This window comes from Pseudozyma flocculosa, assembly GCF_000417875.1.
Source record: "Pseudozyma flocculosa PF-1 unplaced genomic scaffold scaffold00010, whole genome shotgun sequence".
Classification (NCBI taxonomy): Eukaryota; Fungi; Basidiomycota; class Ustilaginomycetes; order Ustilaginales; family Ustilaginaceae; genus Pseudozyma; species Pseudozyma flocculosa.
Genome location: NW_006920878.1, coordinates 377,666 through 391,278, shown reverse-complemented (window position 1 = coordinate 391,278; position 13,613 = coordinate 377,666). Strand labels below are relative to the sequence as shown.

The 13,613-nt window shown below is 64.3% G+C and overlaps 5 protein-coding genes across 5 annotated transcripts in view; 2 read left to right on the top strand and 3 right to left on the bottom strand.

Annotated features, from left to right (window-relative positions):
* Nucleotides 1-383: 383 nt before the first annotated feature.
* On the bottom strand, nt 384-2,129 carry PFL1_03356 (uncharacterized protein; the record flags this gene model as incomplete). Its single annotated transcript, XM_007880873.1, has 4 exons — nt 384-958; nt 1,075-1,303; nt 1,514-1,898; nt 2,107-2,129. 4 exons carry the CDS (start codon nt 2,127-2,129, stop codon nt 384-386), a joined length of 1,212 nt encoding a protein of 403 aa, XP_007879064.1.
* A 2,147-nt stretch (nt 2,130-4,276) lies between these two features.
* On the top strand, nt 4,277-7,102 carry PFL1_03355 (uncharacterized protein; the record flags this gene model as incomplete). The annotated part of the gene is made up of 1 exon (XM_007880872.1): nt 4,277-7,102. The coding sequence occupies one exon, from the start codon at nt 4,277-4,279 to the stop codon at nt 7,100-7,102; it is 2,826 nt and encodes a 941-aa protein (XP_007879063.1).
* Nucleotides 7,103-7,230: 128 nt separating this feature from the next.
* PFL1_03354 (uncharacterized protein) lies at nt 7,231-8,406 on the bottom strand (the record flags this gene model as incomplete). Its single annotated transcript, XM_007880871.1, has 3 exons — nt 7,231-8,014; nt 8,142-8,259; nt 8,334-8,406. The coding sequence occupies 3 exons, from the start codon at nt 8,404-8,406 to the stop codon at nt 7,231-7,233; spliced, it is 975 nt and encodes a 324-aa protein (XP_007879062.1).
* A 299-nt stretch (nt 8,407-8,705) lies between these two features.
* Nucleotides 8,706-13,345, top strand: PFL1_03353 (uncharacterized protein; the record flags this gene model as incomplete). The annotated part of the gene is made up of 8 exons (XM_007880870.1): nt 8,706-9,831; nt 9,923-10,657; nt 10,749-11,548; nt 11,663-12,326; nt 12,428-12,497; nt 12,621-12,790; nt 12,905-13,019; nt 13,141-13,345. The coding sequence occupies 8 exons, from the start codon at nt 8,706-8,708 to the stop codon at nt 13,343-13,345; spliced, it is 3,885 nt and encodes a 1,294-aa protein (XP_007879061.1).
* A 104-nt stretch (nt 13,346-13,449) lies between these two features.
* PFL1_03352 (uncharacterized protein) overlaps nt 13,450-13,613 on the bottom strand; it is a gene marked incomplete at both ends in the record, with an annotated part of 2,362 nt that continues 2,198 nt past the window's right edge. Inside the window, one exon of the mRNA XM_007880869.1 lies at nt 13,450-13,584. Coding sequence (XP_007879060.1) covers nt 13,450-13,584 — 135 coding nt within the window. The remainder of the gene's footprint in view (nt 13,585-13,613) is intronic.

Below are 13,613 nucleotides of genomic sequence, written 5' to 3'. Positions count from 1 at the left end.
GCCGTGAAGTGGCCGAAAGGGATGCGGAGCGGCATACGGTCTGCCATGACTTGCGCGGCCATTGCAGCGGACGCGAAAGTCTGTCGGCTTCCCGCGAAGGCCGCTGACAATGGCCGTACGGGACGGCAAGCACAGCGGATCGGGACGAGCTTTGCATCCCGACACGGATGCTCTTGTTCGTCCCTTATCCTACCCCTCATCGACTGCGGCGCTCGCTCCGCCTAGATAGCGAAGGCGCGTACGAATTGCTGGCGCCCTTCCCTACACCTGGCCGCCGCGACTGGCCAGTCCCGATGACCTGCCAGGGATCGCCGCGAGCTGGGCCGGGTCTACATGTCGTCGGAAGGACAGAGCGCGTAGCACCACATCGTCGATGTGCCGCCTCAGTAGTACTGGTTGCCGCGCGGCTGCTCGTCGCGGCGAAGCGGCTGAGCGGCGTTGGCGGCCATGGCCTGCTGCTGCTGCTGCTGGGCGAGGTAGGCCTTCTCGTTGGCGCGGGCGGTGCCGTGGGCAGCGCGGGTGGTGTCCATGCCCGGGTTGACGCCCTCGTCGCCCTCCTGGGGCAGCACCTTGCGTCGCGGCAGCTGGGTGGCGCCCTGCTTCATCGGCATGGCGTCGCCGCGGGGGTTGCCGTCGTCGCGCTGCTGGATGCTCCAGTCGAAGACATAGTCGTACTGGAAGCCCTCGCGGACAAAGAGGTCGCGGAAGAGCTTGCGGAGGTAGCTGTAGTCCGGCTTGTCGTCGAAGCGCAGCGAGCGGCAGCAGTTGAGGTACAGCGCCATCTCCGAGGGGAAGCCGCGGCAGAGAAGCTCCGTCGGCGTCGTCATCTTCTTTTCCATGATTCGGTCGTACTTCTGCTTCTTGGTGGCCGCCTTGAGCCCCTGCCACGGGAGCGATCCACGCAGGAAGTACATGAGGACGTAGCCGAGCGACTCGAGATCGTCACGTCGGGATTGCTCTAGAGAGTCGAGCGGAGGGGAATCGGAGCGAGGTCAGCGGTGGCTTCGGGGCAAAGATTCGACGGAAACCTGTCGCGGAACTGCAGGAATGCCGCCGCGATCGAGGTAGACTCACCGACACCAAGGTGGGTGTTGATCGACGTGTATCGGGCGGTGCCGGTCAGGTTCTTGTTCTCCCTGTACGGGATGTGCAGGTGGGTCTTGGGGTCGCGGTACTTCTTGGCGAGACCAAAGTCGATGACGTTGACCTGGTTGCCGCGCTTTCCGATGCCCATCAGGAAGTTGTCGGGCTTGATGTCACGGTGGATGAAGTTGCGCGAGTGGCAGTATTCGATTCGCGAGATCTGCAAGAGGCGGGACGAGAGCCCAAAGAGCGGGGCAATGCATGGCTGTCAGCTGCCTTCGCTTCAGAGAGAGAGAGTGCCGAGACAGGCTTCCGCCCATGCCGAAGTGCGGTGCGCCGCCCGTCTCGTCCATGCGGTCGCTCCGGCGGTCTGTTCGGAAGGGCTCTGAAGCAGTGACGGCGGAAACAGAGGCACTCGCGGGGCACTCACCATCTGGTCGGCAAGCAGAAGGACAGTCTTGAGCGAGAATTTGCGGTTGCAGAAGTTGAAGAGGTCCTCGAGCGAAGGGCCGAGGAGGTCAATGACCATGGCGTTGTAGTCGCATTCCTGGCCGTACCACCTGACAAAGGGGACGCCTACGCCGCCAGCGAGGGTCTTGTAGACCTTGGCCTCATACTCGAGCTGCGGGTGCTTGGCCTTGATCGACTCGAGCTTGATGGCCACCTCCTCGCCCGAGATGATGTTGATGCCGAGATAGATGTCGCCGAACGATCCCGAACCGATCTTCTTGCCAATGCGGTACTGTATGGGAGCGAGGGAGCGGTCGAGAGCGAGCAGATAGGAGACGAGTCGTGTCAGCGCCACAGCCTTGGCCCTGCGGTTGCTAGAGTCAGGAATTCCACGAGGCGGAGCCACTTACCCTAAGGGTGCGCAAATGATCGCGAGGCAGTAGAATCGGCGAAGACGAGCACGTTTAGCGGAGAGAGCAATGCGATAAGGACACGATCAGACGCAGGGACACGGCCAAGGAGTCAGCAGGGTAGTCGGGAGCGGGGCAGAGTGGCAGGCCAAGATCCACTCACTTTCCGCCGACTCGGAGATCCATTGTGGCTGTTCGCGGGGCTGCTCGAGGACTACGGTGGTGTGCTGTGGATCAGGATTGGTACGCAACAATGCTGCAGAGACGCTCGGGAATGGCCGAGTGCGTGAGCGCAGACGTGGCGAAGCAGGTGGACGTGGGTGGATGCGGTGGGCGTATCTTGTCTGTCGGTGGTCGGTCGTGGTCGATTACGTCGAAGCGCAAAAAGCAATAGGGGGCAGATGACGGGGAAAGTAGGTTAGGAAGAGGAGGGTGTGGCGCAGTCGCCGGAGTCGAAGGGGGTGAACGACGTCGGTGATGGTGGTGGTGGTGGTGGTGTTGGTGATGGTGGCGGCGGTGGGGTGAGGGGGCCGCTGAAGTTTCAGAGATCGGCCGCCCGCCCGCCTGCCAGGGGAGGGCGGCCGTCAGCCGGTCGGTCACAAGCACGCCAGAGCCGGTCGCTCGCTCGCTCCCTCACTCGGAGCGTGGCCGGACGGGCGGGGTCGAGGGTTTCGCTGTGCTGTGCTGTGCTGTGCTGTCTAGGGGCTAGGCTGGGCTGGCTGGCTGGCTGGCTTGGCTTGGCTTGGCTGGCTTTGGCTGGCGTGCACAGCCTGCGCCTTCCCGCCCACTTCCCGCTCGCCTGTCTTTTCGTCGGAGCTAGGCTGGCTTGCTGGGCGGCGGGCGGCCCGATCATCCGTCCAACGGGCAGGCGGCGAGTCGCCCGCCCACCTGCTGGCTGGCCTTGGCGTTGGGCCCCCTCTCTCGCACGCAAACGACGCGCCAGCCGTCCCGAAGCGGCGGTTTCCGACCGAAGTTGGACCTGAGCTCGTGCAGCGGGCGGAATTCAAACTAGCCCATGCTTTGATTTTCGGTTTGTTCGAAAGCGACAGCGACAAAGACGGGGCCAAGTCGACGGCCGCCGGCCTGCAGGCGCGGGCGGCAAGCCTGCCTGCGATGCTGGTGGCGGGCCAGTCAGTCACCTTTGGTGTTGGTCGCTCATCTCGTCCGGCGGCGAGGCGCCTCCACCACCTCCTGGCAAGCAACCGTTTCCGTCCAAAAGAAAGAGCGTCGCCCGCTTTCGGCGTTGGCTTTGCGGCCTTGCTAACGCCAGCCGCCCGCTCACCAGTCGAGCGGGTCCTCGCAGCCCGGCCTGGCCATGACACACGGTGATGCTCTTCTGTCCAGCACGCACGGCCGTGGCCGAGGGTCAGGCCGAGAAGTGTTGAAGATGGCCGCAAATATGGCGCCGGCGCCGACAGCATCTGCACGTCCGTAGCAAAGAGCTGGCCAAGCTCGGTTCACCTGCAGGTCGCGGCCGGGGCAGGTTATAGCCAGAAAAGTCGGGCATGGCAAATAAATCTCGAGAGTCTGCCTCGAGACGAGCACCTGGCACGGGGATGGCGCCCCTGAGCCGACGTCGGCGCAGCCCGCTAAAACAAAGGACACGGCGGTCTCAGCATGTCGCCTCGACTAGACCGACCCATGACACGTACTGGGCCGCACGGGGATCGAGGTCCGACCACCTCCAGTCAAGATGGCTGCGCGTACGGATGGGCATATCTGCTGCGCTGATCGGCGTCTTCTGCGGTGCAAAGTCGAGCGGTGATCCAACCCAGCGAGCATTAGGCTAGGCGGGGTAGGTCGGGGAGCAATGGACGCGCTCGGGGCCAGGCTGACCGACGTCGGACAGCGGCAGACTGTCCGCTCCTTGCATAGGGGGGGAAGAGGCGAGCTCGTCATGCCAGATGTTTCGAGAACTACCGGATGGCCTCGAGCAGGCACCTCTAACCATCATGGCGATGTTGGGGCGGTCGGAGGTGAGCTCGGTGGGCGTCAGCCGAGGGGCCCGAAACCAACACGGCCTGGCCAGGCCTGACCGATCCCCGCCTGCCCCCTGCCTGCCCGCACTCTGCGCGACGAGCCCGGCCGGCGCGTCGACGCGTCTTGGGGTCACAGGCGAAGAGACGCCCACTCCGCTCTGCTGCTCGCAATTTTCCGGGGGGGCGAGCGATGTGCACCCGTCCCGGCCAGCCTATCGGCCCACCGACCCAACGACCAACACCCTCTTCGGATCCCTGCTCCGACGCTGCCATCGACCACGCCGCACCTTTAACCCTCGCCATCGCCATTGCCATCGCCATCTCTGCGACTGCGACGACGGGCGACCCACAGCCATGGAGTCGATACTTCGCAAGGAGCTCAAGCAGTGGCAGCGCCAGTTCCGCGCAAAGCACGGCAGGGAGCCCACCAAGCGCGATATCCTCCGCCACCCCGAGATCGCTTCCACCTACGACACTTGGAACGCCATCTCGGCGGAGGGCGGCGCCTCAAAACCCAAGCCATCGAGGTCCTCTTCGGCCTGCGACGGCCACGCCAGCAGCAGCACCGCCCACACCGACAATGCCCGCGCTCGCAAAGACCACGCACATCACAGGAGAGATCATCCACCCGCCCCGGAACCCAAGAGGAGAAGGGACGACACCGCATCGACCTCCTCGGCCGCCAGCGGAACGCAGCCAGATGCTGCCATTTTCAAGACCCCGACCAAACCACGACGCAGCTCCGACACCCACCCTTCTAATGCATCGTCGACGCCAACCCACGGCAACCCCTTCAGAACACCCAGCCGCTCCGATGATCGACACAGTCGCGCCTCTTCGTCCACACTCACACCGCAGGCACAGCGCACGGTCGAGACAGGCGGTCGCCAGCACCCACCACCATCGCCGACCGGCTCCATCATCGACGTCCAGATGACGCCCACCAAAGCCTCCCCGAGCGGCACCACCGGGGATCGTTACGACTATGCGGCATCGCCCTCGAAGCTGCGCATGCTCGTGGCTTCGCACTCGACACGCTCGCCCATCAACGATCGCGGCACCGGCAGCGGGGCGAACATCGCAGACCGCACCGAGCTGATCACCTATACGCCTCGGACCAAGGCGAGGAAGCGGCTGCGGGGCGAAGAGGTACCACCGACGCCGAAGCAGCACGAGGGCGGGAAGGCGGTCAAACGGGGCACCGGTGCAGTCTTTGCAGCCTTTTTGGCCTCAAAGGACAGCGAAGGCGACGGAAGCATGGCCGTCAGCTGGGCCCAAGACAGCGACAAGAGGAAACCTCTGGGCAGGGGGAACGCGGTCGGTGGCTTGGCTGCATACGGCTTCGGGTCCTTGGGGAAGCCGTCTGCTTCAAAGCAAGGCAAGTTCGGGCCTACTGGTCAGAAGAGCAAGAGCCTTGGCTCCGCGCTGGGCGTCGGCATCACATCGCTCTTGAAGCCCGGGCAGCGGGCGGCTAATGGCGTCCCAAGGACCGCCGAGGCTGTCGGAACCGGACCTCGTGTGTCCGATGATGAGGATGACGACGACGATGATGATGAGGAAGAATTCCCGTCCTCGCCCAGCAAGGCTGTTCGGATCGGCAAAGAGCTGTCCAGGGGGACGTCGCAGGCCCAATCGCTACCACGGAGCGCAAGCGGGGGTTCTCGCTCCTTTCAGCCGCTCTTTGCGTCGCCGTTTGGTAACCACGCACCCGTCAAGCTACCTAAGGAGATGCTGGGCACGCCACCGTCTAGCCTCGTGGCTGGGCCTAACACCGCCGGCGGGGGACTTTTTGCGGCAGAGCTCGCGGCCCGCAGCCGATCAGGCCAGGCCTCGCTGTCGCCGCCCGGGGCCACTAGGTCGATGCCAGGACATTCGTCGTCCCCCGAGGCGGACCACGCACCATCGAGTTCGGCGCTGCGGGTGGGCAGAGGCGGGCGCACCTCATCTCCGGCGACAGGGATCACGACACCGAGCCCTGCTGGCGGAGCAGACGACGAACACCTGCTCGATGCAGAGCGCGCCACCGAGGCGGACCGGCACTCGCACCAGCCATCGTGGAAGGTGTCGACCATTGAACTCTCGGACGACGAAGGCGAGTCGATGGCGGGTGCTGGCGGGCACCGTCAGGCCAAGACCATCACCGTGCTTCCTTATCAGCGCTACGGATCCTTGCGAAACAAGGCGGCCAGCCTGAGTCGCACCACGTCGCGCCTCGGTCAGGAAGCCGCAGCGGACACCGGCGGTCGCGGATCTGGGCCTGGACCAGGCGCTGAGAACGATCGCGCAGCCAACATCGTCGGCGAGAGCGGGGACAATGACGACGTTGAAGACGATGGCGATGACGACGACGACGACCTCTTTGGCTACGCAATCCATCACTCGCCGCACAAGGATCGACCCATCGCACAGTTTGGCGACACAACCGGCGTTGCCAGCTATGTTGCAGCAACAGACGAAAGCGCCATCAACTCGAGCAGCGACTCGGAGGCGTCGGACCCGATCCAGAGGCTGTTGCTCTCGACGCTTTCCCTCCATTCGCCGGGCGGACGAGTCCGACGACGGCAGCGGCGTGATGCTGCCTCGAGCTCCGGCTCATCGCTTCCGATCCAAGCCCGCGCCCTCCTCAGGGCACAGCGGCTCAACGATGCACGGCACATCGAGGCGCTTCTAGGCGCGGGGCGCGACGAGCTAGAGATGCTCCGCGTCGAGGACGAGATGCGCGAGGAGGAGGAGGCCGCCGCCGCTGCCGCCGGCAACGGCAAGAAGGCGGCCAAGAACTGGGGCGAGGCCAAGAGCCGCGCCATGCCCGAAGGCGGGGCCAAGGGCAAGGGTCGCGGCCGACCCAAGAAAGAGGAGGCGGCCAGCCAGTCGGCCTCGGGGGCGGGGGCAGCACCGCAGAAGCCGAGCCTGGCTTTCTCTAGGGCGGGGCGGAGTGGCCTGGCGGACGACGAGGAGGCGGACGCGGACCGGCTCGCGGACCGCGTGCTGCGCAACCACTTTGGCGCGAGCGACGACGAGGAAGACGACGAGGGGCGCGACCGTGCAGCGGCAAGGACGATGCATGCAGGCGGCGGCGGCTACTTGGGTGGTGTCGACAGCGACGAGGACTGGATGAGCGAGGTGGAAAGCGACGAGTACGGCCTAGGCGATGGGCGGATGGATGAGCTCGACGTCATCTAGGCAGGGCCGTCGTAGCCGTAACCGCCACCGCCGCCACCGCCGGATCCTGCGCTTTTGCTAGATAGATAGGTGCCTGACTTGTGACCAGGGACAATCGATAGACGACTTCGAGCCGGCCTGCATTTTCATCAGCGAAGGCTGCCGAAGCGATTCAGGCCTGTGGTTCGGCGAGCGGAGGTCGAAGACGAGGAGCCGGAGTGCTGCGCTCGGCCGAGCAGCTCGTCGAGGCCTATAGAGGCGGACGGTCGTTGCTGTTGCGGTTGCTGAGCTGCCGTTGCTTGAGCCGACCGGGTGGCGGCAGCGGCAGGCGCAGCGGCAAAGAGACGGCGTTGCTCGTCCTCGTCGCTGTCGCGGCCGTTATTGGACGACGATCCTGCGTCCTCGGTCGGTGCTCGGCCGCTTTGCAGCGCCCTCTTGACGGCTTCGACAGCCTCAGTCTCGTCCATCCTCGCCCTCTTGTCGCTCGCCACCGCTTGTCGATCCGCGCGAGTGTCGCCGTGTTCCCCACCCTCGGGAGGACCCCAGATGACGCAGCGCCTGACGTGTGTATCTTTGCCGTTGAGGTGGTTGGCCAGCACGCACACCTGGACGATCCAGCACCATATCCCCTCCCTCTTGCCCCTCCCCGTCCCCCCTCCCTCCCCCTCGTCGTCGTCGTCGTCGTCGACCTCTTCCTCTTCCGGCGTCGAGGTGTCGGACTTGTCGAGGAGAAAGTGCTTCCACCCCTGCGGACTCTCAAACGTCCTGGTTCGTACGGGGATGAGGTCCGAGGCGTGCGTCCCCGCCCTGATGCACAGCTTGGTCGGCGTGTAGCTGTCGTCTTGCCGCACGTCGAGGTAGAGGGACACGTGGGTCAGGTGCGTGAGCCGCGAGAAGGTGATCGTGATCAGGTGCGGTTGCATTCCGTCGCTCCTAGAGCAGGTCAGAGCAGAGGAGCGAGCAGGAGAGGGATGTCCGCCGTTTCGGTCAGCAAAGCGGCCTGTGATCTGTCTGTCCCGACAGACCGAGCGGGAAGCGATGGGATCCGAGGGATACATACTGCCACAGCTTGGACATGTCCCTACTCCTCAATTCGGCGACGCCAGAACCAGGTTTGAAGGAAGAGAGCGTCCATCTGGTGCCCGGCTGCGAGCCGACATCGCGTTTGTTGCTCTCGTCTAGGCAGACAGGCGTACAGGAGGGCTCTCAGCGGCGTAAAGGTGGCGGAAGAGAGGGGGGAGATTCGACTCACCCTCGACGTCGTAAAAGGACCGCCTTTGCGGCGGCACTGTCGTGGTTGTCGCCGCCGCTGCAGTGTTGGCCATCTTGGCGCTAGTATCGTCGTGATGCGGAGGTGAGAAAAGGGTGCAGTGGTGGTGGTGTCATTGAGAAGACGGCCGTCTGATGTTGAGCCGGAGGGGTCCAAGCACGATTGTGAGGCCAGGCGATGCCAGGTGGAGGCCGCCGAGGACCGTGCAGGCCACCCAACACGACGTTACTGCACGCCGTGTCGAGTGTTGGTTGGCCAGGCCGATTTGGCCACCCAAACCACCACGTCCACCACCGCGCCTGGCACGGTCATTGCTTGGATCTGGGTCGTCTTGCCTTGCCAGCATCGCCTGCCATGACCCCCGGCAACAACCACAACAGGCCCCGAGCTTCACGCTGCGGTCAGACGACCCTCCAGAGAACTCAACGTGCGGCAATATTGCAAGGCGCCGAAGTGAGCGCCGGCAGCCCCACAGCCGTGGGACGCGGCATCGTCTCACGGTTCTACCCGCTGGTCCTGACGCTTTCCCAGTTCACCAGCAGGGCGTTTGGCATCGATCTCTTCGATTCCACGGGAAGTCAGCATGACGGCCATCAGCCGACGCGCTCAAAGCTGTCGCGCTTCCTCGTCGCAATCCCGGATCAGGAGCAGGCCGTCTCGTTGCGACCAGACGCCACGACTGCGACCGGCCAGGGCACCTCGTCGCCACCGGAGCGACGGGAGCCCGCTCTCCAGGTGGTCCATCGAGCCCAACTCTCGATAGTGCGGGCCCTCGCCCGCGATGCGCCGCCGACCTCCCGCAAGACCAATGTGCTGACGCTCGGGTACAGCAAGCCAGACGAACGCAGCGATACCTTCCACGCCCTCGCTGCCGGCCAGATGGGGCTGGCCAACCACTTTCCCAACACGCTCGTCACGACCATCATCACCGCTCCCGAATGGTCCTACCTCCTGGATCGCATCGGCGACGACCACTTCCACAGACTCCTCTCCACCACCGCCGTCTACGCACCGCTCCTGGACCACGAGGCCGATGGCAGCTGTTACGTGCAGATGTGCGGTCAGCCGCTGTCGGAGATGCAGGAGTTGGTGCCGCCTCTGCCGGTCGCTCCGCAGCAACACACCATGTTGGCTCCCTCGCTGCCACTCAAGTCCGCATCGCGCAAGCGGAAGCGCAAGGGTGGCCGCGTCGATGCGATCGAGGCCGGAGGTGAGCAGCCGGCGGTGGGACCGTCGATCCGACCGCCGACCAAGGCGGCCGACGTCAGCCGTCCGCGCAGCCTCGCTCGGATCGCATCGATGCCTTCGGCTGCACCCGCGGCACCCGTGCCGTCGCACCATGCTTCAAATCAAGACGGCAGCAAACGATCACAGGTCGTGCGCAGCCACTCCCAGATAGCCTTTGTCCGCAGCAGGATCTTCTACGCCAGGCCCATTCGCGGCAGGAAGGCCAAGGTGGAGCTTGGCTTGCCCTTTGTCCGTGAGTAGAGAGCGACATCTCACGCCGTCAGGTGTTGCAATGGCCGGCCTGCTCAAACCTCGACCCTGCCGTCCCTCCCGCTCCGGCACAGACGTCTTCAATCGATCTGCCAATCCATCGGAGCTGTCCAAGCTGCTGCGTTCCTCGCAGTCGCTGCGGGCACCCTCGTGCTACCCGGGCGACCCCAAGCCGGATCAGACGTTCGCCGCCAAGAGGGCGCGCCACGTGCTCAAGTACATCTTCCCGCGGCAGTTTGGTCTTGACAATGTCTTCACCACGCCCAAGGACAGCCGGGTCACTTCGCAGCCCCTCAACGACTATACCACGCGCGAAACCGAGCTGCGCTCCAGGGGCCCTGCAAAGACGCCCAACCGATTGCGCCAGGCGCTGCCGCTCGTTGCCCTCATGATCCGTCGGCATGACAAGCTGGACTACAAGAAGTTGCTCGACCGCTGCTGCCCGAGCCGGTTGCCGAGAAGACGTCTGACCGTAGCCGAGAAAGAGAGGATCGCCAACGATCTGACCGAGCAGCCCATCCCAGAGTCGCTGCCTCGGGCGGCCTCCACGCCGAACCGCTCTGGCCCTGATCGCGACGGTGTCGGCGCTTTGCTCGACGGACTGGGCAAGCGAAAGAGGCCTCACACCACCGACAGCGGCGCCGCGCTCTCTCCAAAGGCCACGGCAAGGCAAGAGCAGAAGCCTCGATTCGCAGCGTACGCGGTTCCCGCCACTGGCCAAGTCGTGCACTTTGTCACCACCGTTGTCCGCCGGCTGGTGCCTCTGGATCTGTTTGGCTCTCAACACAATCAGGGACTGGTTCTGAAGAGTGAGCCTCAAGGAGTCGCCCGATCAGGGTGATCAGGGCCGCTCACATATGCCTTTTGACCTCACACCTCTCCGCACCGGCTCTCTTTCAGGCATATCGCAGTTTGTACGGGCTAGACGCTTCGAGACGTCGACGCTGCACCAGGCCATGCAGGGCCTCCGGGTCACCGACGTCGACTGGACGCTTCCGCCGGGCAAGGCGGCACGCTGGCAGCGTCCCACGGCCTCGGAATCGGCCAAGCGGCGTGAGCTGCTGTCCGAATTCGTCTACTGGCTCTTTGACTCGCTGCTCATCCCGCTGCTGCGCACGACTTTCTACGCGACCGAGACGGCGGCGTACCGCAACAGGGTCCTCTACTTCCGGCAGGACGACTGGCATGCCATCAGCCGACCCTTGCTCGACAAGCTCAAGACGACGGTCTTCGAGCCCCTCTCCCGGTCCGAGGCGCTCGCCGTCATGTCGAGCCGCAAGCTGGGCTACTCGCACATCCGCCTTCTGCCAAAGGAGACGGGCGTGCGACCCATTGTTAACCTGCGACGACGCTCGACGCGGCGGGAGACGGGCACAGGCGCCGACCTGTTGAAGCGCAAAAGGGAGTCCGAGAAGCTGGGTCAGTCCATCAACTTTATCCTCCAGTCGGCCTTCCACATTCTCACCTACGAGAAGAAGCGCTGCACCGCGACGGATTCACTCGGTGCCTCTGTCTTTGGCCCAAACGAGATCTATGTCCAGCTGAAGCGCTTCCGGCAGGAGCTCGAGAAGACGCCCGGCCAGAGGCTTGCGAAGGGCGCCAAACGCAGGCTGTACTTTGTCAAGTGCGACGTCAAGTGTGCCTTTGACAGCATCGACCAGGACCGGCTGGTGGAGATCATTCAGGACATCCTGAGCGAAGTGAGGGCATGGACGTGTGCGCACCTGACGATACTGCCGAACCAGGGGCTGACTCTTCTGTCCCCTGACATGTGCTGCGCACGACGACGACGTCGATGATTGCGCCGCGCGCAGAAAGACGGCTACCTGATCCACCGCTTTGCCAAGGTCATGCCGTCTTCATCGTCGTCCTCGGCTGCGGGCGCGTCGACCAAGCGCGCGTTTGTCAAGCTGGCGCAGCCCGACAGTTCGCAGCGCCTCTTCATCGACCTGGCGGCCGAACTCGCGGCGGCGCTGCACCACGTCGTCTTTGTCGATTCCGTCGTGTACCGGCACGAGGAGCGGTCGCGCATCCTCAACCTGCTCCGGCAGCACGTCATGGGCAACCTGGTCAAGATCTCGGGCGACTTCTACCGTCAAAAGGTCGGCATCCCGCAGGGTTCCTCGCTCTCGACGATGCTCTGCTCGTTCTTCTACGCTCACCTCGAGCGGACCAAGCTGGGCTTCGTCCGGGAGAGGGGCAGCCTGCTGATGCGCTACACCGACGACTTCCTCTTTGTCACGACGAGCAAGCGCAAGGCCAAGACGTTCTACAGCGTCATGCATGACGGTCACGAGGAGTATGGCTGCTTCATCGCCAAGGAAAAGACGTTGGTCAACTTTGATCTGCGGCAGAAGGACGAGGGCGGCAAGCCGCTCGTCGAGAGGTGCACGGGCAGGGGATTCCCGTGGTGCGGCGTCCTGCTCGACACGAGCACGCTCGCCGTTGAGCCCGACCTTGAGCGGTACCGCAACATCGGTGAGTGTGCGCCGCCTGTCCCATGCTCGCAGCCATCGATGTGCGACTGACGGCGTCTACGATCTCGAATGTCGTCGATTCGCCGGTGCATCGACTGGCAGACATGCGCGATACGCTCACCGTCGAAGCCTCTCGACGACCCGGCCTGGCTCTCATCGAGAAGCTCTTCCAGTAGGTCGATCCATGCGTTGACTTGCGGACACGGAAGCGACGTCCCGACCTCGACCGACGCCTGACTGGCTCTGCACTCTCACCCCTGTGTCATCGTCGTCGCGATCCTCAACGTCCGAACAGGTCCATCAAGAGCCGGTGCCACATCCTGTACACCGACACGGCGCTCAACTCGCAGGCGGGCGTCTACCGCAGCCTGTATTCGGCCTTTGTCATCGCAGCGCTCAAGTACGAGGCCTACCTGGCCGAACTCAAGACGCTCGGCATCTCGTTTGCGCCCAGGTTCCTCATCCGTGAGTGCGCCCTGCTCCTTCGCACCCTCGCTTGCTCGCTCGCTCGCCCTCCCTTTCTTGCCGTGACGCGATTCCCGAATGCTGATGCCCGGTGAGGTCGCGGTTGCGAAACAGATGCGATCCAGCAAGTCGTTCGACTTACGAATACGGCCGTGGCCAGGAGGGCGGCGGCGGCTAAGAAGCTGCACAAGCACGCGCGCTGCATTGTCGCTGCAGACTGGATAGGGTGGTAGGTACCACTGGCCTCGCCTCGCACACCCATGACGAGTAGGCCACTGCTTGTGCGATCTCCTGGCTGATTCGTCCTCTTCCCGCTCTTCGCCACGCTTCCTTTCTCTCCGACAAACCAGGCTGGGCCACCATGCCTTCCTGCGCGTCCTGACGACTCGACACTTTCGCGACCCGACGCGGCGCCAGCGTCTCAACGACACAGAGGCACAGGTGGTACACCACCTCCTGGCCGCGACGAGCCGGCCGAGCCTGGCGCAGACGGCGCGTCTCAAACTGGCCAACCAGGCGTGGAGCAAAGCCGTCCGCGAACTCGGTTGGGCCTAGCTAGACGCCAGCGGCGCCTCTACGTCGTCCGCTCGTTCGCTCGCGTGCGCCATAACTACTCGATCCTGGCAAGGTGTCAAGATTCCTATCCCGTCTAACGTCGATTACGGATCCAGCTTGCCCACATCTAGCTCTACGCCGATCCTCTCCAGCCTCCACTCGTCGCCGCCAACATGGCCCTTGGTGGCGACGACGTCGTCCATCCACCTCCACACTTGGAAGGCGTGGTTGAGACCCCTCTGTTCCTGGATAGCGTACACGCCGCCGT